Source organism: Falco biarmicus, chromosome 6, assembly GCF_023638135.1.
Source record: "Falco biarmicus isolate bFalBia1 chromosome 6, bFalBia1.pri, whole genome shotgun sequence".
NCBI classification, from domain to species: domain Eukaryota; kingdom Metazoa; phylum Chordata; class Aves; order Falconiformes; family Falconidae; genus Falco; species Falco biarmicus.
In genome coordinates, this window is record NC_079293.1 from 84,526,350 (window position 1) to 84,552,303 (window position 25,954).

The window sequence follows — 25,954 nt, forward strand, 5'->3', positions numbered from 1 at the left end:
TTGTGAGCTCATTCGTAGCACATTTTTAATAAGGTGGTGCTCAGTTTTGTGAAGAAAATGGGATGAGAAATTGTCAAAAGATGTATGAGAGCCCTGAAAGAAAATCTGTGTTAATTGCAAAAGCTGTTGACATACCTGATGTTCATAAGATGTGATTCTAAACTAACACTCCCACAGGGATGTAAAGGAAGAGGGAGTTAATGCAATCATAAATTTATTAGCAAAAAAGGGTAAATAAACTATTCATTTTGGGGTGTCAAGAAGTCCTGTGGCATGCAGGAGAGCCTAGCTGAGCTCCTGTTTGGAAAGGTGTGATGCACGAGCTCCATCCAGCTTACATTTTCAGTAAGGAAAAGAATTTGGTTGCCGAGGGGTTCGTGCCCTTTGGTAGCAGAAGACAGGCGCCTCACCTACATACCCTGTAAATTCTGGCATGGCACTCTTGAACTGAGCCAAGTAAAGGAATTGTTAGTCAAAATCAGAGCTAATGGTAGGCCTGGGCAAGTTGTTTTGGCAGGATACTACCATGGAAGGGAGAGGGGAGAAAACCAGACACTGCCTGTGCCAGAGGTCTAGCCGGGATGTTTCCATGCTTTGCTGAAGAAAGAGCTGGGATGTGGGAATTTGTCACGGTCCTGGGCTGGAAGCAGCCCAGCTGGGCTCAGTTTCCCTGTCCCACTGGAAGCATCAGGAGCAGCAAGCCTGAACTGCTGATGCTTTCCCTTGGCTCTTTCTTCATCCCTCTTAATGTTCCTGCCCACTCTTCCTCTCCTCTCCATGACAGGAATGCCTGGCTCTCGCCCAGCTCCACTAGCCTTGGAGCAGCAAAAATCAGCTTGGCTTGCACAACTGAGACCTCACAAGCCATCTCTGGGCACCAAAACCTGACAGTCTTGATGTGTGCAGGCACACCGCGGGGCAGGGGGAGGGGTAAGCATCTCGCATGGGGAGCTCTGTAGGAGAGATTGCTTTTATTTCAAATTGATGTCCTCTATGCTGAAATGGCAACTTTCTTTGCTCTCCAGATGACCTGTAATTTCCACTCGTCAGAAACAAAATGGTGTTTCAAGTCAAAAGATCAATTAATATAAGATATTAATTTTATATGAGATAAAATCATATATTATATAAATTATAGACTAACATAAAATTTATAATTTCTTGGTTTGTTATAAACAGTAATTTCATTGCTTTCTAAAAAAAAATAAATTGCAAAAATACTATAACAATATTTTAGTGGATACATCATTCTGATTCAAAGTTTCTATTTTTTCTCGAATCTGTTCAAAACTTCCTGGAAAAAATACAAGATTATTCTTCAAGCAGAAACATTCCTCAATAACATTTTCTTTTAAAGAGCTCTTGATGAGATGTATTTGGATTTCTGACCAGCTATTGCCTTAAATCATTTCATCACCGAGTACAGTAAAAAAGAGCCCCACTTGGTGGAAAAGAAATAACATCCAAGCAGCCTCATCTGGAAGAGTGTTAGTGGTAGCAGAGATCTGCAAGGCTTTCATTTGGTAAGCAGAAGACCTTCAAAGCTTGTGAAGTTGAAATGTTTCCTGCTTCAGAAAGAATAAAGGTAAAAAATAGCTTATCATTCAGATTCAAGGAAGAGTAGGAATGAATTGCTTACTTTCTTGCCAAGTAAGATGTGGCAGGAGATAAAGGTGCTCAGGATTGGAATAGACACCTCGAGGGTGGTCAAACACTGGAAAAGGCTTCCTAGCAAGGTCTGTGTTTAGGAGACATTTGGACAATGCCCTTAACAACGTGCTTTAACGTGAATTCGTCAGGCAGTTGGACTAGATGATCATTGCCTGTCCCTTCCAACCAAAATTATTCCGTTCCATTCCATTCCGTTCCATTCCATTCCGTTCCATTCCATTCCATTCCATTCCATTCCATTCCATTCCATTCCATTCCATTCCATTCTATTCTATTCTATTCTATTCTATTCTATTCTATTCTATTCTATTCTATTCAGCGAACCAAGCAAAACAGTATATAAATCACCTTTGGACTTTCTTTCAGAGGGTTCAGCAGTTTCACGTATATGCAGAATTGTGACGGTTACAAAACCAACAGTGTGATGAACTTTATATGTGTATGCTCAGTGCTCAAGCTGCACTGTACTCTTCAAAATACACATCTGTATGAGGTAGATTTTCAGAAGCCACAACTGTTGTCATATTGTCAGCTGCCTTTTAAGGTGATAGTAAAACTGCCCTAGTTGGAAACAGAACGAGGGCAATGCTGAGCACATCTGGGAATGCCACCTGTGCTGTAAAAGCAGTGTAAGCGATAATTCGCCGCATCCCTGGAGAAATATTTAATGATGTCCCCATGTATTATTAGCATAGGGTTAGCTGAGCAGAGGATGGGGGTTAGATGCCCACATGGACAAGCACAGAAGGCATGCCAACAGAGTGAAAGAGAAAGAGGCAAGACAGACTATCAATACTCCCGGAGGACGTTGGCACCATCAGATACTGATGACCTACCTCAGATGCCTAAAGATAGAAACCGTGTAGCTGTGCAGGCACAGCACAGGTGCTGCGTTCGTAGTTTGTACTCTTTATTTACTCGTCTGAATTGGGTGCTGGAAGACAAAGGTAGCCAGTCTTCTAAGAATTTGACTTCAGTTCTCCAGTGTACAAACTGGAAAGTCCAAATGCCATGAATCCTTTAAGTGAACCCTACAAATCACTGCAGCATGCTAATATAGACAGGGCTCTTTGAATCCATCTAGAGCCAGACAGGCTAAGGAAAAAAAAACACAAACCCAACAAAAAAACCCACAACCCACCAAAAAAACCCCACAGCAAAAAACAACAGCAAACAACAAAACTACATAGGAAATGGATGCATTTCCATCGCAAAACTAATTAAATCTACAGTTTTGGCTTTACTCCATCTAGTGGCAACCGGGCAGCAATTTTCCTCCCTCTTTGCGCGCAGAAGCAGCAGCGGGTGAGCTGCTGCTTCAAGTTGGTGTTGGATGCGGGTGGCGTCGCTTGGGCACGTTTGTAGTCAGCGAAGCGCCAAAGCAGCCGATGAATGGGCGTTGGTGTGTTGGACCTGCTGAACACGGGTGCCATTACACCACCCTACCCTGGGTCCAGAAGCCCAGGTGCTGTTAGAAGGCAGGAGGAGAAAGCACCCAATGATGGTGGTAGTGAAGGTCTGCTGGGTGCGTGTAAACAAGGAGTGTTTCGATAGAAAGGTTGGAGAGAAATGCATTTGTATCTTCTGCTGAAGATTTCTTAGGCAATAGAAATGTGACAGGGAAGAGACAGATTCATTTATATTCAAACATGTCCTAGAGTCCTCAGTCAAAAATCTTGGGTCAAATCTGGTTTTCCTGTTTGTTTGGGTTTTTTTTGTGGGGTTTTTTTGTTTGTTTGGTTGGGGGTTTGTGGGGGTTTTTTTGTTTGTTTGTTTGTTTGTTTTTCTGGAAGCAGACTTGCTCTGTGCAAAGTATTCTTACGTATTCATGTGGCAGTCCTTGCTTGAAATTAGTTTTTCTCTGATGCTTTACCTGAGCTTGCAACACTTGAGTCTCCAGGTGAGTTTCCAAACCGGACAGAAATCACAGGAAAGCAAGGCATGTCTCTGGCTGCACCCTGGTCTGCCCTCAGGAGCAAAGGAACCTGTCTGGGCACAGGAGCGTTCTCTAATACAGGGCTGGATTTTGTGTCAGATTTAGATACGTTTAGTCTTTTTTATATTCAGATTTAGATGAATTTAGTTTGTGCAAAATGTATCCAAATCCAACAGAAATGCAACACCTGAATTTTAGAAATGTTCAAATGTCATTGGGACCTGCAAGCTTTAATTAAAGTTTAAAAATTGGTTGTATATGTGTGTGCGTGCACACACAAGACACACACATATATACACACTATGTACATTATGACCCGAATACATATACTTATGTAGCTGTTTCTTAGAGTCCTTAGCAAAGTCTCTGGGCCTTATTCTACTGTATTTTGTAGAATGGACAATTAAAAAGCAAACCTTTTGAGATTTTGGATGAAGGCAGATATAGGAGGTCATCTTATGTGACCCCTCTATCAGTCAGGGTAAGAAAAAAATTCTAAATATAGTGAGATAATTTCTGTAAAGCATCACTGAATCATGCCTCTGTTTTCATTCAAATCATATAGTAATTAGTGAGTGATGATCTGGTTTAGAAGAAAGAACATATTGTTTTTGTACACTGTGCTTTGTGTACTGTTTGGGCTAAATTAAAACAAATAACTAAGACAATATTTTGCTTTGATATCAGTAAATATTGGCATCAAGAAGCCCTTGCCCCATTATTTTTAATGGGAAGAATTCAGTCTAAACCTTTTTTTCATCAAGTTAAGGAGGTGATGTCATATGGTAAAGGCTAGATATTCCAAATAAATCTCTAACAAGTCATCTTGGCCGAGCAGTATGTGTATCAGATATGCAATTGAACATGTCTGGAAGAAAATGCATTATTGTCATAAGACTTAGCAGTCAGAGCCTGATGAGTTTGTATATCTTGCAAACAGTTACACAAGTAACCAGACATTTCCTGCACAACTCAACGTTTTTCAGGGAGTGTCCTAGACTTCATAGCGAATAACCTCGGATTACACACTTTGACCCTGATTCAGCACCCACCACTGAGTGTTCCTCTCCCTGCAGAGCCCTGCATGACACGCTTGTCAAATGCGTCTTGTAAAATCCTTTGCAACATCCAAAGGGAGCCAGCGGCCGAGCATTATGCATTAGTGTGTTCCGGAGCTGCGTTCCTGGAGATGCGGCAGCAGCTAATAATTCCAGGCTGCCTCTTGTACTTCCCTCGGTCTCTGCCCATGAGTGTCCTGACTGATTTAGAGCCCAGGGAGCTGGATCGCCACCCCCCACATCCCCCAGAGGCAGCTCCAGGCCCCGGTGCTCCTTCCCTCCACTGCGGATGCCTGCTCCGTGTGGGGATCGCTCCAGCTCCACACCCACGGCCACCAGCAGCACGGGGGAGATGCTCTTTTGTCCACTGCCAGGCTTCAGTCCATGCACAGCAGGACATAGATGTATAGGTGTCTGGCTATAGGTACCTGGCTCCGAGGCAGATATCCTGGAGGATGAGTTAAGCTCCCCATGGGCAGGGAGCGTGTGGGAGATTTAAGTGCTTCGTAGGCAGCATGTGATATCCGAAGGTTCTGAGGGTAATTACTAAAGTTCCTGCTAATTTGATCTGCCATAAATCCTATAAGGTTTTATCAGTGGGGGGTGTCTAAAAATAAGCTCATTGCTCTTTCTCACAAATCACCCATGATTTCCCCCCCCCCCCCCCCCCCAATTTCACTACCTAGCCATATGAATTGACAGAAAAGAGTATCAGTGGACAAGTCAAACCTTTTCCTGATGACAACGTAGCAGAGCTCCCCCCAGAAGAGGAGCTATGCCAGTATAAGTTTGGTTTATGTAAGGCTCAGTTTTTGCAGTAGTGTTACTGCGGCTCTACCCTGCCGAAAATCAGTGCAGATGTGCAGTGTCTGTGTGGGAACAGGAGCCTTCCTTTCTCACCAAGCCCACAGGGGTACCTCAGGCACAGATCAGGCCCCAGGCAGGGCATTTCTCATGCTATAAAGTCTGGAGGTAGGTGAATATTTTCACAATCAAAGCAAGGCTGGGGAAAAACATTAAAAAAAGAAAAAAGAAAAAAAAAAAAGCTGGCACGTCTCCAGGATGCTCTGTTTTTCATTTCACCTGAACTGTTTAGAATTTTTACAACTGAAAATTGCTTCTTTCCATCTGTGAAGCATTTGCTGCTTGGAAAAGATGCACAAAGCCAAGACATGAAAGACATTTGAAATAAATAAATAAACTAATGCATTCTTTGGAGAATCCATGCTGTTTCCCTACTGCTCCCCATTTTCTTATGAAGACCTCTTCGCAGATGGAGGGCAGCCGCTGACTCCTCAGCAGTAACGAGGGATGGAAAATAATTCCAGTAAGTAGATTATAGTAGCTCACTTGTTTGCAGTCTTAATAAGTCCTGGTTTTGAAGTGTAGGCCACCAAGTAGTTTAGTGAGGGGAAGGCATCTCTCATATATGTGCATTCATAAACGTTATAATTTCCAAAGAACAGCTTGCCTAATATCATGAGCCATGGCTCTAGGACTGCCTGATGCCAGCAGGGCGGGCATGGAGGATGTCAGGTGAGGCTGCTGCACCCACTTCAGGGTCAATTCACACTAAAATAGCTGAAGATTGGCTATTTTATATGGCTCGGTGGAGACAGAGATACATCACCACATTTCTCTGGTCTCTCGATAGCCTCACAGAGCTTACAAGTACCTGCAACAAGAATAAAATTACAGTGGTGGCTTACAGTCAGCTTCAGCCCTCTTCCCCCTGCTCTGTAACGACTATCGGCATCCCGCTCTGCAAGGCATCACACAAAAACTTACCCCAGAGACACTTCTGAACTGAAACCATGTCAGGTAATTGAAAATTTTCAGCTGCCCTTGGATGTGAAATGGTTGCAGTAAAGCAGAGAGCAGGATCTGCAAGCAAGGAGAGCAGCGAGGGAGACACTGGCTCGGAAAGAAGCAAAGCCTTTCCGTACACCTCAGCGAAAAGCTGCTGGCTTTGCCGGCTGCAAGCCTTACCCTGCACTGTTCTCCCTGGAAAGGACTTTCTAAGTGTCCTTCCACACACTCCTGGAGGTGACAGAGGTCAGCTGGTGACAGCGAGCACATTCTGTCTGGGAGCTGTGCGGGCTGAGGGCTCTGCTGGACCTGGATTCAGAAAGCAAAAGTTGCATTAGCCAGCAAGAAAAAAAGTTCTCGGGATGTCCTCACTTAAAGTGATTAATTATTCAATGGGACTAAAGTGATTAATTATTTAATGGGATGTTTCTTAATTGTTGCTTCGCAACTCTGAAATAGTGGAGGGAGTTGTTTTGGAACACCGTTCTACTGCCAGGTCGGCTGATTTGCAGCTAGGTGGTGGCACCAGCCTCTGTGGTCCACCAAACTGGAGACCATGCTTCCTTCAGGATATGTATTGCTGGAGCTATGGTTGTATTTGAGGAATGCAGGAGAGGAGCCAGGTCTGGTAAGGACCTAAGGAATCCGCTCGTTATTCGGGTTGAAATAGGAAGAGCACACAGGAGGTTTGCTCGCTCCTCTGTGACTGCTCTGGAAAAGAGAAAGCATGGGAGCTGATCTCCTTTTGAACCTCCTACACCGCTGTTAAAACAGACTCAGGAGTAACTCTGTGGTACTAAAACCTTTTCCTCAGCTCACAGGAATTTTGGAGACACAAACTCTCAAGCTTTGAGCAAAAAAACAAAGAGGAAAACCATAAAGGTCATGAATCTGATCCCAGGCCTCGCAGGGCGGCGGCGTGTAGATGAGTTTGCAAACCTCAGTTCTGTCACTCTGCAACAGCCAGAGCTATCAGGCGCTCCTTAATGTGTTACACAAAAGGGCTGCAGTACACAAAGCCTGGAACACATCAGTTTACAGATCCCAAGAGGGTCCTGCGGAGTCTATTACTTTGATGAAGTGGTATTTAAAATTGCATTACCCAGCAGTTGTTTAACCCTCCAGATGTTGCCCCTGTGGAGTGTTTAATACGACGTGAAGCGCTGGTAGGCTAGGCCATAACCTCATGTCATCTTTTCAGCAGGTCACATCAGGTCTTACTATCTTCTACTAAATCAATACAGGATGACCTGACATCGCAATTTTCCTCCACTGCTGTCCTTTTTCCAATAGCCAGTAGAAAAAACAGAAAGGGGGAATAAATAAATAAATAATAAAAAGCAAAACACCAAACCAATCCAAAAGAACAGGAGAAAGGAAGGAGGTCTGAAAGCCAACTCCAAGAAACTGCTGTTCGGTAGGTTGGTATTTTTATTTTTTTCTGTTGGCTGCGACAGCCCAGATAAGGCAGCTTGGTGCTGCCATCTGCTGTTGCTCCTATTTTCGACGTTGCCCACCTTGAACGCGTCAGAAAGGAGCAACCATGAAGAAATCGGCATCACGAATAAATAAAACACTAATTCTAAAGGGAAACAGGCAAAGAACCGATAATAATAAAAAAAAAATCCCTTATCATTTCTGGCAGTATTTTTAAATCTCTGTACAACACTAATAGTCATTCCTCTGGTCACCGAAAAGTGCTGAGGCATGTCTGTCAGTTCAGTTAATTTTCTTTCCTTATGAGCAAGTCAACTTTTAGAAGCATTTAGTGGGAATCTCGTAATGGCTTACAGGTCGAGCGCCTGATGTCCTACAGTGGTTTTCATAGTTTAGCTATTTGGTGCCACAGGTACGTGTTTACAGAGCTGGCTTCCAAAGTCAATTTAACCCGGTGGACGGAGTTGCTTTGATTAGCAGAGGGCTTTTATTAGCTCAGGTCAGAAAAAAGGAAAAATTCTGCCTGAAGGCTGGATGTTCTCTACAGACTGACTGGGGCTGCAGGCGGCTTTTAAGAATATGAACCAAATCCCTGCATTGACCAGAAGGAATTCAGTTGGCATATGCCCCATGGCATCACCCACCACGATGCTGCCTGGTACCTAGCTGGGCTGTGGCCCTGCCAGCATCTGCATCAAAACACAGTCCTGCCAGGTGTTCTTTTCTGGAAGGAGAGATGGAAATGAGGAGTGGACTTTTATTTGTTTAATTTTAGCACAAACAAACTGAAACTTTTATAAAAAAAGGGCATTGGCATCTGGGATATTGAAAACCAAAAGCATTTTACCATTATTACACAAAACTGTTTTTCCCTCTCTGACTTTTTTTTTTATTTTGTGTGAAAACCTATTTGCAATTCTCAGCCAATTCTTTACCAAAAATTTCAACAGGGCTGAGATTTCAGCCCCTGCTGGCCAGTGCCAGCGCAAATGTGATGGCTGTTACAATGATTACAGAGCAACGGTGCTTAGAGAAAATAACAGTTTACTGGCATCTCTTTTGGTGAAGTTTATGAGATTCAAGTATCAAGGATGTAGACGTGGATTGAACTCACTGCGCCAGCACAAATAATTTCTTGACACATGACTGCAGCCACAGAACTCAATGCCAGCATCACTCTATCAAATCCGAAAGGATTGACCACTCCTCTGACAGTTTGAAAACCCTGTGTGCAGACACTACAGCACATGACAGCTCAGGAGTGGATGCCTGTCACACCAAACTCTTGACAAATGTGTTTTCCATCATCTGGCTTCACCTTCTGCTATTCTAATAAAGTCCGATGGAGTGAAAATTTTGGCTTGCAGCTACCTGTAGCATGCCCTTGCCTGAAAGTAATAGCAGCTCTAAAGCAGCACTAGAGGTGCCTTTGTGTAATTAATAAAGCTGGAGCTTGGGATCTTAACCAGAGTTGTGCTGTAATTTCTAGCTGTGAGGAATGCTCCTTCTCACCTTTGCAGGTCCATCTCCTCCATCACTTACCTTTTCCTTAAAAATGCAAGGTTTCGGGAGTCCTTTGGCAGCAAGAAGCACAGGCATCGTCGCATCCTTTCAGAATGAAGTAGCTGGACTCAAAAGAAGCATTTTGTGTATATGTGTGTGTGCGCTTAAGTGAAAAGAATTAAGCAGGCTAAATGAGCAGACCCGTGCTGCAGTTGTGGTTAGTGCCAGTGGGACAGAATGGGCTCCCATCCTGGAAACTGCCCAGTGCTGATGGGCAACCACTGCTCCAAGTTTGAGACTGAAAAGTTCTGTCAAAGACGCACTAGACCCAGACCAAAGCTTAGAGATGCTACTAATACACTCACACTTCATTTCAGTCTCTCCCCCACCCTCACTTCCCTCTCATTCTTGTTGAGCCCAAATATCAACAGTTACGTAGGCACTTGGTGTGATGCAAAATATAAAGTGAATTGGCGATAACATAAATCTGAAATGCAGATATGCAGAGATATATTTAAAGAGAGAAAACTTCTTCAATATATTTGAGTCACAACTGGTACATGAATGCATGGGGAAGAAATAATATTTTCAATTCATCTGACCAGACGCCCAGTCCTGGAGACAACTGTGCTGGCAACAGGACAGTAAACACCATCCTGGGCATGGAGGTTGTGTTCACAACTTTTGGGAACACCCAGGAAATAAAAATCACCCTTGTTGTGATGGTGTAGATGTAATTCATGCTATTTGTTTGGTAACATTCACATTGTCTTTTGTCAGTAGTTTGCAGGGGAGAGAGCAAGCACGCGTAGGGAGCAGGCAGCTGTAGGGCATACGGCAACTGTGACCCAAATAAGCATTCACCTTTTCAGGCCAGGCATACTCCAATAGCCAAAGCATCCACAAACAGGTGATCTGACCTTTTAAAACTAATAGCATCATTGTCCTCAAGTCTTTCTGGGGACACAGAGTATTTATAAAAACAGATTTAGCTGGACCATATTGCACAGTTCAGTTTACCTTTTGGCATCAAGCTCTTATTTAAATGATGTGTGTGTGTGTCTGTGTGTATATCTCAGTTAAAGAGAATTCAGTCATTACCACCAAACGTTGGTCTCATCTGATCTGACAATTCCAATTCGAAGACCTGTATTTTTGGTATAATTCTTATCACAGTCTCATTTTCTGAACACAAAAGCTTCAAAAAGTTTAAACTGCTATTGCCACTGTCCTGTATCCAATAGAAGAAATATATTTTTACTGCAGAGGAAAATGACTTGTTTCATGCTTCTCACATATTATCTTTATTAAACATTTGGACAGATACGCATCCATTTATTATATGAATAATCTATGGCTTCTTAGTTGGCAAATATTGGTTCAAAGTTCACGAGAGCAGGCTTTCCTGTGAACTTTCTGTATGTGCAAGTTCAGTCACTGCAATAAATCCTGAGACTATTGCCTGCTTAGCAGCGTTTTGCACTGTACCCCAATGGCTAAAACAGGGAAGCTGGGAGCTCTACATCTGGATATTTCAAAACCTCTGAACAGCTTGATTGGAGTTTGATTTTCTTCTTAAATAATGCAAGTTGCTCTGAAGAGGATGCGTAATCACAATTATCTGATAGTTAAATCCCTGGTGGCTAACATACGAAGCTCCACTACCGCTAACAGAGGTTTCGTTTGAGCAAAGTTTATTGCAGCATTTTGTAGTCGCTAGCAAAAAAGTGTTCTTTGTGCGTGCTGTAGTTCAGAGCTGTGAGGTCTTTGTGAATGGTTACTCTCAAAGCGCTACAGAAGTTCCTGGGTTCAAGGTGGCTCCTGGCTCCTCGGAAAAATGAATGTGTGGTTCCAGCCTGGGAGGAGAGAAATAAGTGAAAAAGGCGCATCCCTGGGCTAGGCAGGACAGGTCTGCCTAGTGCAGCTCTGCAGCCGGGACCAGTCAGTGCTAAGCTGGATAAGGAGAAGGAAGAAAAGTGAGTGCTGGCCCCAGTGAACACCAGTATCCGGGAATCCAGATTCTCAACCACAGCAAAAGCTCTTCCAGCCCTATTTGTCAGAGCAAAAGGATTTTCAGATTATAAACCCACGAGTCACCATGTGGTCAACTAACCGCGTAATTCCAGACACAGAACATCCTTGAATTTGATCCAGTTAAAACTTAAATACATATTTTAGATTTAAAAAAAAAAAAAAACCAAGAACATCTATGCTCAATTTAAAAATTGCTAATGGTAGGAAAGTGACAATAACCTATTGTGATCCATGCTGGTAGCTAAGTAACTCCTTGGTGAAAAGCACAGCCTTTTCCTCCTGCGCGCTCCTTCTGCTCCAGCCGCCAGATCTTTTTATATCTTTATTTGCTAGGTTGGAAAAATGTTAGTCCTAAAGTAGATACTTACCACCTGTAACAGGTAATCCTTTAACCTTTTCTTGATACCCTTAAGACTGCATACCTACAGCTTCTACCAGAAGGTGCTCTCTCCAGCCTTCTGGTTGCCCTCTTGTGGCCCACACCCTGTCTGGTTTCCAGGCAGTCTGTAGGAGATTCCTTCTAGAGTATAGAGGAAACAAGGCCTCCCTGCCAAAAATGCATATTCCCAGGGGTCACGTTAATTTTTGACCAGTTTTGACCAGCTGGACACGACCTGTTGTGTCCTGTTTAAGCTTACTGCTCCCCTGCAGAGGGGACGCGCAGCCCCTACACCTTGTTTCTTCGCGTCTGCCTTCACTTTTGCCCATCGGATAAATGACTATTGCTCAGTCATCTGCCAACAAATGACCGAGCACTTCAGACTTTTCCTTCTAGAGTTCTTTTAATCCTCATCATATACGGTAACGTGAATCCTTGTAACATCTGCCAACGTTTGAAGTGACGATTTTATTCTCTTGCCGGCCTTTGATGCTACCTCTGTTACTAACAGTAAAATTGGTACTGCATTTTTGCAGGACACTATCAGAAGCAAAGCTGCTCAACTGTCCAGCTGCAGAAATGTTAGCTAGTATCAGCTTTACTCTGTGTACCTTCATTTCCCTGAAGTCAGACTTTATTATTCCCTTCACGTCTAAGTATATAGAGTTACTATGCTGCGTTTTCAGCTGAGAGGTCTCTCTCAAGGGATGTGAGGAAGGCTGGCAAGTAGCAATCATTGCCTGTTTATATCATGCTTTTCAGGCGAGAGAGCCTAAGTTATTTATTAATTAATCAACTCCATGGCGTAACTGAAATAATATATTCTGCACGTACTAATTGAAATAACGTATTATACGTAGGTGGAATGAAAACCACAACAAAGATAAATAAGAGTTCTGCAAGAATTTAGTGGCAGATGACGAAGAGGACCCTGGCAGCAACAGGGACACAGTTCTCTGGTGCCTTGCTCTATTCAAAAAGGCAAATTCACTGTCTTTCTTTCTGAAACTGGTTCATACTCAGGCTAGGCTCTACATGCCAACTCCACCTGTTTTCCCTCTTTCAAATGCTGAGCATCTTTTGATATGTTTGATAAGTCCGTATTAAACTGTTCCTATCAGAGTGCCAAAAAGACACACGTGTAACATAGAAAAAAAATCTCATGGCTCTTCTTCCATATAAACTTCTGCAAAAATAACCAGCTACAAATAAGTGGGGATGCATATTTTCCATGATTCATGCTGCAGAACGCAGCATAGGCTGTGGGACTGTTGTACAGAATCTGAGCTTTCACCAAAAAAAAAAAACCCCAAAACCCAAACCATTACCAGGCAGTCTGATGGCAAGGGAAGCCTTCCCAAACAAGAACTGAACATGAATCAAGTCAGGATGACTCAGATTGTTTTTGTGATTCTACAGAGAGACAATCTGAGATAATAGCTGGGTTGTGTGAACTATTGCTATAATTTATGACTATAAAAATTCAAAATACAATGACTTATATTCCTATTGCTGTTGAGAGCTGGGCTTTTATTTTTACTAAGTATACCAAGAACACTGTAAGATGTGTATTTCTAGCCCATCTGTGTGAAGAAACAAGTAGAAACGTATTTATAAAAGTCCTCTGTATGCTTCGTAGGCAATATTCAAAGTTTCATCCCAACAGACATAGCAGCATCCCTTTTGCAGGCTTGGGGAAGCACACTTTGGTAAGGAGACGGTACTGTCACAGCCGGACTGAGTTACTGAGGTAGGTAGCCAGCCTGAGGACACTCAAGAATTTATAACACAATTGTTACATGTTGAAGCTTGAAACTTCTAACAGAACAACATTTCCTTTCCAGATGGAAAAATAAAAAAAAAATAGAGAAAAATAACCCCGAGCCTTTGCTTAAATACACAAATTAAATTTGTACTGCTTTTGATAGAAAGAAACAAAGAAACCCGAGCTATTTCTGTTTTACCAAACAGAATTACTGCCCAGGTGTTGCAGCTAGCGTAGCATAGGCAGCACAAAGCACCAGTACAGCAAAAGGACATCTCTGATGTTTGTGTGTTGTACGGGCAGGTTAAGGAAATGGTTTTAATTTAACCAAGCAGATTTCATGACTCAAGGTGAGAAAAATTCTTCTTTAGTGCTGTACTCCATCCTTTGCCAGAAAGCTGTTCCCAATCAAAACTATATTTATCCATTATTTACCAGTTTAGTCAACTGAGGACAAGTTGTTCTGAAAATATTTGTTTAAGTCAGCCAGCCAGGCAGCAAGAAGAATAAAGGGAGGAAAGAAAAAGCACAGCAGAAACACATCTAAAATACCAGGGAAAACCTTTCTGTTGACTTTTTTCAGGATTTGGCCAAGATCTGCAGCTGACAGTTGAGAATGATGGCTATTAAAATAAGGGAAGGAGAGTAGAGGAACTAAAGAAAGAAGAGACAGAGGCAGAAAAGTAGTGGGAACTTCCCAAGTTCCTGTTAAAATGGGCAACATGAAGGTCCAGCTGCAAACAAGGAACGGAAGGGAAAGAAAACTGAGAAAATGAAGTAAAAGATGAGTGACTCTTGATTTTAATGGATGGAGATGTCAGGCATTGGCCTTGCCTGCAGATTTTCCTGAATGGGTGCAAGAGCCACAGGCTGGCTGGGATATTGAAATAGCTGGAAAATGAGGAGAGATTATTCACGTCTGAAGCTTTGGGAAGATCCCATCTGGCTAAGCAGTAAAGAGAAAGATTTATCTTTCATTTTAAATTAAGTACAGTTTGGAAATGATTAGGGAATTTTTTCTTACAAAATTATATTTGGGGTCCTCCCTCTGAGAGAATATTTTGTTGGATTTTTTACCCTGACAAAATGACTTTAGTAGAGCACAGTGCGTGCAGGGGGTACGTACCCATAATGACCGTGAAAGGACAAGCACCGCACAACCAGCCTTATAGGATTCAGGAAGGACAGAACCTAAGTTTAACCACAAAGAAATCCAAACATGTTAAGAAATGTGTCTGAAGTGACTAGCAAATCCTCCAAAAATCAGTCTTTGCGGGGAGAGTAAATGTGGAAGGCATTTTGTCTTCTTAATCCATAACAGACTGACATGTCTTTTGAAGAACAAACTGCAATTCTTTCTAAACAACGAAGCCTTGAAGGAAGACCAGGCACAGATCTACCAGCCAGCATAAAGGTCCTTTAGCTGCTTTCCTCTTGCCCCAGTTCTTGAAACTTGTCTGTTTTTGAAATAATAACATCCAAATACATAGCTAGTAGAAAGACGTTATAAATGATGGAATCACACTCTGTCGATGCTCCAGCTAGAAGGACACAGGCCTCCAAACTTTGTCATGGTTTACAAAGGAAAACAACCTTGTTATCCCAGGCTTACAGACATGAACCAGGACAGAGATGACTCATCACAGTAAGTAGCTGTTACGTGGCCCAGGTCTAATTTTTCATGGCCAGCACTTTCCCGCAGTGCACTGAGGTACCAGTGTCCTCTTGAGATCACCTCAGCATCCTCCCCACTGCTGGGTGTTTGCATGTGTCATGATGTGCCTCCTCCAAGGCCCCTACACTGCTGCCAATGCTCTTCTCAGGCTCGGGCCCCTCCACACACATGGGCACCATAGTCCAATTTTCCAGGTGAGCAGCGTATTGTCTTTCCACCTCTGTGTACGTACAAAGGGATTATTTGAACAAAACCAAGGAATAATACCAGAAATTCTCCACATTCTTGGGTAATGTGATTTGGAGACCCTGACTGACCAAAGCCGCCTTTGATGATGGACAAACTATCACAAAGTTGTTCCTTTTTCTAGTGTGGAACTCCATCTGCTAGGACTCTACACCATTACCTCCCAGGCGGTGAAAGACACATATAGGATTGCACAAAATAAGCCTTACTACCAAGGGGAAAGAGAAGTTGGTAGCAATCTTCCCAACAGTTACGCTTCAAAAGCGGCAGCCTGTAGACGTCACAGTAACGTTCAAAACTCCAGCAGCTCCCTCGCTGTGATGTTCCTTTCTCCATCAGCAGCTGAGGCAGGTTTTGAGCCAGCAATGTTTCCACACAACTTAGTAGTGGAAATAGCAGTAGTAGCAGCAGCAGTAATAATAATAATATCATAACAGTAATAGTGCCTGCCCCTCCCCATCACTGCTCCACATGGAAGGTTTTGTAAAACAGCTTTCCAGCAGAGCTGTGCCACTTGCACACGCAGCGGGCAGATGCAGAGCACATCTGTTTCAAAGGACGTGCCATCAGCAGCGCAGGCACTGCCATGAGAAATGCCAGCCTATGAAAAGGCACCAGCAGACTTGCTGTAGGATCCTGTGTGGTGGGATCCTGTGTGTGGCGTCCCTCCTGTGAACCAGAGACAGGAGCGCCCAGCCTGTGTGACAGCAGTAGGCGATGTGCCGCCTCCATCCCGCTGCTCCGTACATGTTGTACCACACAACTGTACTCGCTCACCTCTACAAATATCAGGTTGCCAGTCATTAATACGAGCTTTTTTTTTTTCTTTATGGTAAACATTTTTACATTCCCAGAGAGGAATACAGTGTACCACAGTAGGTTTTCAACTGTCTTGTCTTGCTTCTATAAAGCTGGGAGGATGGTCCAAGAAAAATCCCTGGGGAGGATGAAGGGTTCTGACGAAGGACTCCCCATCCCCAGCTTTGAACCAGTTACTAATGCCGGATCAGTTGCCTGTACTAGCCAGTGAGGAGTGAAGCAGAAGTGAGCGTGTTCCCCTGCTCCGGGAGGTACCCTCGGCTCCCTCGGGCACTGCTGGCTCGGTGCGGCTGAAGCCCCAGCACCGGTGCAGATGGCGGCCGGGCACGGGCACGTTTCCCAGCCCAGCTGCATCGTGCAAGCTGGAGCCCAGCAGCCAGCTCAGCCCAGAGCTGCGCTGCACCGTCACAGCCCTCCTTGCTCCCCTGGGAAGCCAGCACTGCTCCCAGCTGCGGGAAAACTGTGACCAGACCCCGTGGTTTTGGTTTCTACTGCCTGCCCAGCCACATCATCAGATGGTCTCATTTTTTTTTTTTTTTTTCCGCAAATGATGTAGACATCAGTGAATTCTCTAGATATTAAAAGACTCTCCTTCAGCCTGCTATGCCACCTCTGAACGTGACCCCCCACCTAGACTGCAGCCCTTCAAGTTATCCTTCATTTGTTTGTTGGTGTGCTCCCTTAGATCTGCAGATCGCTTTGATTATTTGAACATCTGGAAGCTGTCACATGCTTTTTTTTTGACCGTGACCATCTGAAATATTACCCAGCAGGACTCAGGGGGAGACACAGTAAGGAAACAAAAACATCCTACTCATAAGAACATGTGGCAGGAATTATCAAGTGACACCATCCCAAAGGGGAGCGCTATATATCCCAGCAAAGACAAACTTTCTCTCCATGCCCTAAAGATGGGACAACTGCTTTCCATAACATCCATTCCAGGCATAAAAAAAAAATGCTACATACCAATATCTAATATATTTTTCATTAAATATTACGTTAGGAAAGTTGGCCACCTATTACTAGTGGAGAAAAAGCATTTCTTTCATCTTCTGAGTCTCAAAGCCAAAGAGCAGCCCCCCACGTACATGATTCTCGATAGACAAGCCTCCCCAAAATAGTTTGGTGTCTCAGGTCATGAGGGTGCATAGCCCTGGTTTGCCTGTTGTCCTCACTTGGCGAAACTGGAGTGGGATATGTAAAAAAAAAAAATGAGGCAAAAAATGTTGGAATACAGAGGCAGAGTTTCTTGACAATCCCACCACATGGAGTAGAGGCTCTGGAGAAGAGGAGAAAGGCAGGCCAAAACAATGCAAATGAAACCCACGTATTTGCAGCACCCACAAAACGTAATTCAGCTGTGCAGGTGAAAGCTCACAAAATTCAGGCACAGTTTTTAGATTTGGTTTCTCATTCTCACCAAGATACAGAAAGCAAGTGAAGCGTGGAGAGCTGCAAAGACCAGACTGGTGCAGCCTGGCAGTGGTGAACTGGTTAGCCAGTGGTAGTTTAGCCTTTGCCAAGGGGTTCCCCTAAAACCAGAGCTAGATGGGAGCGGGTTTTCTTCTGACCAGCCTATTTGCTTACAGATCATGGGACCGAAATCCCATTGCCCGGGGTGGGATCAGGGGAACAAGCAGGAGCAGCATGCTCATGCATGACTTTGACTTCAGAGCCCCCTTCCCACAGGCCACCAGCAGCAGAGGGGCTCCCCACCAGGAACCACCCCCCCGCAAGAACTCGCAGGCAAATCCCAAATCCATACAACTCCTTCTTCCACCAGCCCTCAGCTTCTGCACCTCTGTGGGGTCAAACCAGGCCCTGACATCCTGGCTTTGCCTGGTGGCTGCTGTTTCTTCTTCCTTTGGGGCTGCTGTTGAAGTCGGTGGCACAGCACCTGCTGGTCCCTTAATTCACACAGTCCCCGTAACTGGAGGCAGTTTGAGACAAGCCGTGTGTTTCTTCACACAGTCCCAGCAAGCCAGAAAGAATTCCTTGTGGTGCTGTGACATCTGCTCCCAGGAGCTGTCTTAACAGGGATGCTCTCCTCTGGTATAACCTTATAAAAATATCCCATGCTCTTTTTGTTGGGATAGGAAGAAGCGTGGGGTTGTGGTTTTCTTTTGTTGTTGCTGTTGTTGGGGTGGGGGGTAGTTTGGTTGTTTTTGTGGGGTTGTTGTTGGTTTCATTGTTGGTTTTTTTGTTTGTTTTTTTTTAATAAAAAAGTACTTCCAGCTGCATCGTGCCTCTGTTTTACCTGCTGGCCATAGGATCAGCAAATCTGCATCGGTCTCACCGACTTCTCACGAGGCCCGGCAGGTCCATCCCGACCGCATCCCGCAGCGCATCCACCACCACCACCACCCCCCCCCCCGCCACGCCCGCTCCGCTCCCAGCTCCCGTCTGCCCCCACCTGCACTTTCCTCTCCTCCCCGCCCCCCCTTTTCCCACCCGGAGAGCAGTGGCCGGGCCGCGGGGAGGACCCGGCCGGGGCAGCCCCGCTCCCCCCGCACCGTGGGGCCGCCCGACCCAGGCGCGGTTCCTGCGCGCACCCGCGAGGTGTCACCCCTGCCCCGGCAACCGCACCGGGAACAGCCCCGGACACAGCCCGTGCCCCGGGAACGGCGACGGCAACCGGCCCGGGCACAGCCCCTGGAACAGCCCCGGGAACCTCCCCGTCCCGGCCCGGCCCCCCGCTCCCCCGGCGCGGGCAGCGGTTCCGCGGACGCCGGTGCCACCCGCACCCGGCAGAGCGCTCGGCTGCCGCTGTTGGAGCGCAACTCGCTGCTGCTGCCCCGGGACTCTCAGCCACGGGGGTTGGAGGAGGAAAAGCAGTGCGGGGCTGGCTCCGCGAGCGCTGGTTCTCAGCACAGAAACAGCCAGAGAGAAAAAAATAATCAAAAAGCAGCAGCATTAAAAGCACTTCAAAAATCACTTCAGAGCTATTTGGGGGGGGGGTGGGGGGGCTCCACAAACTGATAACACCAAACTAGTTTTCTTCACTGTAGTAAAGAAAATTATTTTGACTCCCTTTGTTTCTGATTTTATGCTCTGTTTAGATTTCCCAAATAATGACCTATAATGAATACCAAAAATGTCCCATCCAATACATTTCTATAATAAATATTTTCCCTGTTCTGCATTACACAAGTCCAGTAAGCAGCACCCTTCCAATTAGACATTTTTCCTTTAGCAGAATTAAAATTTTGGCAGCACGGCCCCAGATAGGCACCGATACGTCAGCCATGCTGGTGCTGAGGTGTCAGTAGCAATAAAACAGAAAGGAAGTGTCCAGGAAAGAGTGGCTGAAGCACCGCTCCCACATGACACGAGCACGCTGCCAGACAGCTTCGCTCTGGCCCAGCAAGAAGGAGCAGGCAGCTGCTGCCGTCCCTGCATGCACAAGACTGTGAGGCCTCGGTGATGAGGAGCACTGAGCTCCATCCTGCTGCAGGAGCCTTCAGGAACTGGGAAAGGATGCAGCTTCTACAAGCAACATTATTCACCACCATGTCGGGCATGGCAAGGCTTTTTCTTCCTTCTCATCTATTATTTTCTTTTTTTTTTTATGCAATGCAATTGGAGCAGCACATTCCGAATCTTTATTTAGATGAAAAATCAAAGCAGCAGGCTTTCCGTGGTTTGAAGGGTATGTAGATCAAAGTCCTCCTGTCTTCTCAGCGCTCAGCACTTTTGTTTCCCGCTGCTGACCCCCAGGTCAGGCAGTGCCATCACACACATGTCCCGTGGTCGCTCAGTCCTCTTCTGCTTGCTCCTGACACTTCGCTGGTCACAGCATCAAACACACCGAGTGGGACATTGGCAGCCATCTGTGAGCACCCTCAGGGTACAGAAACTAAGTGACAGCCGTGGAAGGAGGGTGGTGGGCCTTGATGTCTCGACCCCAGCTGGGTTTTTAGGCTGTTTTTGTTTCTACCACTCCTTCCTTTTCCTCTTACTCCTCAAGCTCTTCTGGCCTCCAAAGCATTGCGCTTTTTTTTCCCCTCATTAAAAGACACAAAGTGCTCAAAGCCATCCTGTCTAGTCCACGCTGTTGGTGGAAAGAGGTTGCCTTCAAAAGCTTTCTAAAGACAGCAGTGCACTGCCAGCACATGGTGTGGTCTGGGGCAGGAGGAGTTTAAACCATTAAAAAACCCCACCAAACCAAAACACCCAGCCCCCACCCACTCATACTGAACAGGTCCCACAGCTGACAGCTGGCTAGCAAGCACAACCATGCCCGCTGAGCAAAGGGTGAGTAGGCTGTAAAGTCAGCCTTACTGGTTTCACAGCTCTGGTTTCAGTGGAAGTATGCTGGGAGTTTGTGGCAGGAAGAAATGGTGGGAGATGCCAGCAGAAGCCCCGAGCGGCTCAGTGCTCCTGGCAGATGGGAATCCTGAAGCGCAGTTTGAACACAGCAATGGGCTTCGAGCAGAGGTCAATTTGTTTGTTGTTCCGTTCAGCTCTGATAAACAGCAAAGGAAACATCTAAAATTCAGATCTTCTGTGGTGTTTGTGTGTGTGTGTGTTTGATTTTGTTATTTTTTTTCCCCCAGTAAAATGCCTCAATGTTGATAACACACAAGTACATAGAAAAAAGTGGATGATAGGAGTCTGTGTGACTGGAATTGCACTGGGCAGAAGCCGTTTGGAACAAAATGAAAGTCTGACATATCAAGTGTTCTCATTACAGAAGGAAAATAAAGACAGAAGTGAAAATCCCCCCTGCACACAAAGGGGATTTGTGTGCATTGCTGGGGGAGCAGCTGCAGTTACTGCCTCATGCCTGGGGTTTCCAACAGTGACAGAAAAGGATCAGGAGAACGATTGCGAAGGAAAGCAAGGGAAGAGAGATTAGCAAGGCATTACTAGCCAGGGACCCAGCAAGATTGCTGAAGTACTTCAGGTGGGGTGGATGAAGGAGAAATGGAGCAATTCAAATTGCCTTAGGCATTGCAAACTTAACTGTTCCCTAAAACCAACTTTCCGGAGACCAATTCCCTCATTAATTGAGCATTATTATCTGTCTACTCTATCTTCAGCAGTTTACTTTGCTGCTAGTATCTCCTTTTAAAACACCAGAATATTTAAAATAAAGTCTACCCATTGATGAAATTCCACATTTATGCCCACTCCTGCAAAAAGCTTTATCTGTGGTTTGGGTACAACATGAGCTTCCACAAGTCCGTTCATTGGCTTCACTGGAACTACCTCCCTGACCAGTACAAACCAGGACGTAGAAATATTTCCTGGTCTTGGGCTTTAACCTTCCTGCCTGCCTCCCACAGCCACTTTCTTTGGTAAGAGACCAAGATGCTCTGCATCGCTCTGTGCGCCCCCTCAGCTCACTGTTGCTGTGACAGAAACTCAAGCTCCCCATTTAGTTTGAATTGCAATGTCTGGACTGAATGACACCAGTACCTGCCCCTTTCCTCCGCCCAGCCCCTGGCAGCAGGGGAGTCACACAGCCAGGCTTCCTTTCACCTATCTCCATTCAGTGCACCTAAGGAAATAAATAACTGACCATCCTCCTGCCTCCTGAGGTCCCCAGCACCTCCTGACCAGGTGAGGAGGGACACACTGCCGCATAGCAGCGCCCTTACATGGGCACCCCTCCTCCCCAGGGCATCAGCCCTGGCCTCTTCTCCATCAGGCTGGAGCTGCTCAGCAGTTGCAATTTGAGTTAAGATGGACAAAAAATATTGCAATACACCCATATCAACTAATTGTCAACAGCTCACCTCTCGCTGCATCTGTTACGGGTCACCGGTTCTCCCACTTGTCTCAGTTACGCTGGGCACCAGTTGTCACAGTCAGAGTCCAGCTCAGTTGGCCTCACACAGGGCACCAATTGTTGCAACACAAACAAGCTATCAAGCTGCAACAAAGCTTTTGCCATCAGTCAGATTCTACTGCCCACACTGTTTCTCCTGCCTCCAGAAGCCAGACCACACTGCTCCCCCTCCACCCAACCCCCTCTCCCACCATCCTCAGGGCTATTTAACCACTTAGCGGAATGAGCTACAGCTGCACATCATCCATGTCAATCAACCCGCTGCCCCTGAGGCAAGGCCACAGCTGCATGTTATCAATGCTGATCAGCCCACTGCCTTCATGCCTCTACACTCAGCCACCTCTCATCACCCCCCGTGAGCCTGCCCTGGTCACATACGACATTCATTTGCTGTTTACCAATGTTAGCTTGGGCACTGGGGCTAGGTTTATTTGGGAGGGAAGAAAGGAAAGGTGGGATGCTCCAGGTGTCCATTACTCTTTTGGCAGGCTCATGCTCCTGCGCATAGAGCCCGGGGGGTCCCAGGAGGAGCGGGACCCTGGCTTTATGGAGAGACTCGGGGAACAGTTTAACCAAAGCTCCAACCTCACTAACAGCCACTCCGTGACCCGCTGCCACACGCGGCATGCCAGGCTAGCTTTTGAACAGCTGCTTAACCTGGCTGCCACAGTCAAGGTTTTGTGAAGAGAGGGGCTGATGCGCAGAGGAGCTTCAGGAAGGACTTTAGGTGTTTAAAAATGCCTCGGTGGGGTTTTGTCTGAGTCCCCACCGCTATCTCAAAGAGATGGGAGTTTGGGGCAGCAGTGGCTGGAGGAGGAGCGGGGAGCTGGTGGGAGCAGGGAACGGGTGGATAAGGGGCACCCATCTTCTGCATATGCCTCAGCCCCAGCCCTAGCACTGGCCTGCCTCTCCTGCAATGCTTTCCCTTTTTTCTCTTGCAATTTCCTTCCATTCTAGACAGATAAAACAGAGGAGGTAAGCATGAAGAGCATTAGAGGGCACCGCAGGAGCGTGCGGGAGGGATCAATGGAGCAAGGATCAGAGGAACAAAGGAAAAGTACTGGAAAAAATGGAGAATCTTAAAAGAAAAATTTTACTGGGGGTGAAGGGGGGAGAAGAAAGAGAGTCTAAAAGAAGAAAAGATGAGCTGTATAAAGAACAGTGCATCAGAAAAGATAAGCTCAAAAAAGGTCATAGATTCCAGGTTATACATTCCTCTCAACGAAAATGTAGAAAAGTAAGTCACAGTAAATATGCCATTGCCACACATCTTTTAAAAAGGAAAGGAGGAAAGGAATAAAGAGGTGGATAGAAAAGCTACATGCATAACGAAATGCCTCATCTATGTGATACACGTGCAAAGGAAGGAGCCGTGAGGTTAAGAGGAAGGGTGGTAAACAGTAACTCTTTCAAAAGCTGACATCTGCGATGAATCTAATGAGAGATTTCAAAATCTAGTCAAATCAAAAAGAGAGCCAATGAAGGTGACTGCAGCAGAATATATTTTGGGAATGAAGAAAAAGTACAATAAAAATTGTGCAAATGCCACTAACAAGGTAACATTTACAAATGTGTCTTAATATTGTTTGATATTTACTGTCCATGTCCACACTTGTAAATAAGGACTATCATCTAGCATTTGAGCAGGTTCTCAGAGTTTATTGTCGCGACAATTTCTCTGAACAATTTACACATACAGATCCCTTATGGCACATAGGGATAATGGCACTCACTCTCATTCATGCGTTTGTGTTAAAGAATCAGGCCAGCAGAATCCTCACTCTCACCCACACATATAGATACTCGCAGGTAAAAGGACTACAAGGATTTCACAGATTAGAATCAAAAAGGAAACCAACCTCAGGAAAAGAGAAAGATGGCTGAAAAACGAGGATGCTACTCAATGGAAAACTGAAGATGCCTCACTGACCCAAAAAGAGTCAGATATTCACACAGGGGAGCAACCATCTACATTTCATCGCAAAGGATCTGGGCATCACCGTGCCACCTAAGCTGGCACAGTTCAGTAGTGGCCATCCACTGGCGAAAGGGCGAGCCCCATAGCTGTGGGTACGGACAGCAGTACAATAGTAATCCTCAGCTCTCCTCCTGTAAACCTGGGTGGGAGCCCTGCAGCCTGCTCTGGCCACTGTCCTCCAAGAAAGCTGTAACACCCCCCAGCCCGGGGGAGAGCCGTGAAGCCACTCAGTGCTTCAGGAAACATCAGTAAGAAACCCAAAGGAGGTTGTAGCATCGCAATGGCCATTTACGTATTTGAGCAAAAAGGTAGGCGACATTTCATTATAGCGATTACAGCAGCCTAGTCAAAAATAAAGCGGTAAATTGAATCAAAGATGTAGTTTAGATATTAGGAAAAAACCATAGTAGTGGCAGAGATAATGACCGTCTGGACAAACTCTGCAGCCCTCAAGCTGGTGTCCGTACAAAAAAAACCCCAACTATTTATTTGTACACATGTCACTTGAGGACTCCACAGCCTGGAAGAGCATGAGGAGGGGGAGCCTGGCCTCAGAGATCATCCTCTCTTCTCTGCCGCTTTGATATCGGGGCTTCAGCCTATCTGCAACGCACAGCAGACAAAAACATTAATCTGTTCAGCACCGTCAGATCAAAAGGCAGATTGTTATAATTCACAACCACTTGGTAAAGTGGTTAAATGAATTGTGGACACAATGTGTTCAAAGAAATTGTCAATCATCTCCCTTGAACATCTTGGGATTAAAACCTTATTTTATATATGTCCCTATAGCTATTAACTTTCTTTTAGCAAAATTACTGTGTTTTATGCACCTAAGTTAATAGGTCCAGTGTTAGTTCTATGCACAACATCTCCAGCTAGCAGGGACATTAAAACTACGTTAATTTTAAAATCTAAATTCAAATAACTGTTAATCACTTGGCAGAAAGCTAGATAACTGGAAGAGCCACAAATAAATTACTGGTCATTCCTGGCTTCTCATTCTAGTTACCTAAAGAAAACAGCTTTCCTTCACTTTAGTTGTCAGCTTTGGCTTCTCTCTCTCTCTTTTTCAAAACAAACAAATAAAGAAATGCTTTCCTATATGTCTTATTTTCTGGAACTGGCTTTTGACCTTCTATTTGTTATATCTCAGGGGACTATTTGCCATTTAGGTTTCAAGATTTCAAATGATACTAGAGGAGCAATATTTGGTATGAATTGCTTTCTAGCTGAAAAAAAAAGGCATTGTTTGGTTTTAAAGACCCAGCCACAGCTGATCTCATCTGATTTTGGGGGTTTTTGATTCCAGCTCTGCACAGGTCGTGGCCCACAGGCTGGCAATCCACCAGCTGCATTCAGCCTCCCTTGCTCGTAATTACTCAGTTTCCCAGTTCTCCTCCCTTGTTGGTTCTGTTCTGGTCACCACAATTAATTCCCATTTCTTACTCCTGTGTTCACCTTCTGTTCATTAATTTTTGGCCAGTCTCCACTACTGTTTCAACTCAGCATTTTGCAGTTTCTGTTAGAGAAATTCTCTGCTTATTAGGCCTTTTTCCTTCCTCTTTGTTTTTTTTAGGGTTGAAGGACAGTTTTTAATTGCACCTTCCAGAAGAATGGGTGAATATTTTGCTGTTGTCAGGTAGGTGCCAGGGAAACTCCCATCTCTCCCACCAGCCGTTTTCCTTCACAGGCTGGTTTGGGTGCACAAAACCACCTCAAGGGTGCAGCAGTACCAGCAATCCCTTCTCTTCCCTGTAGGCTTAAGAGCTGTTTTATCACAAGGATGCATGAGGAAAGGCACTGTCTGATGAACTCCATCTCTCAGATGGAAGTTCCCAGCTCCA

At 45.2% G+C, this 25,954-nt stretch overlaps 1 protein-coding gene across 1 annotated transcript in view; it reads right to left on the reverse strand.

Moving 5' to 3' along the window:
* Positions 1-10,889: 10,889 nt before the first annotated feature.
* Positions 10,890-25,954, reverse strand: part of RGS7 (regulator of G protein signaling 7) — a 253,970-nt gene continuing 238,905 nt past the window's right edge. Inside the window, exon 16 of the mRNA XM_056344535.1 lies at positions 10,890-11,270. Coding sequence (XP_056200510.1) covers positions 11,109-11,270 — 162 coding nt within the window. The 3' untranslated portion in view covers positions 10,890-11,108. The remainder of the gene's footprint in view (positions 11,271-25,954) is intronic.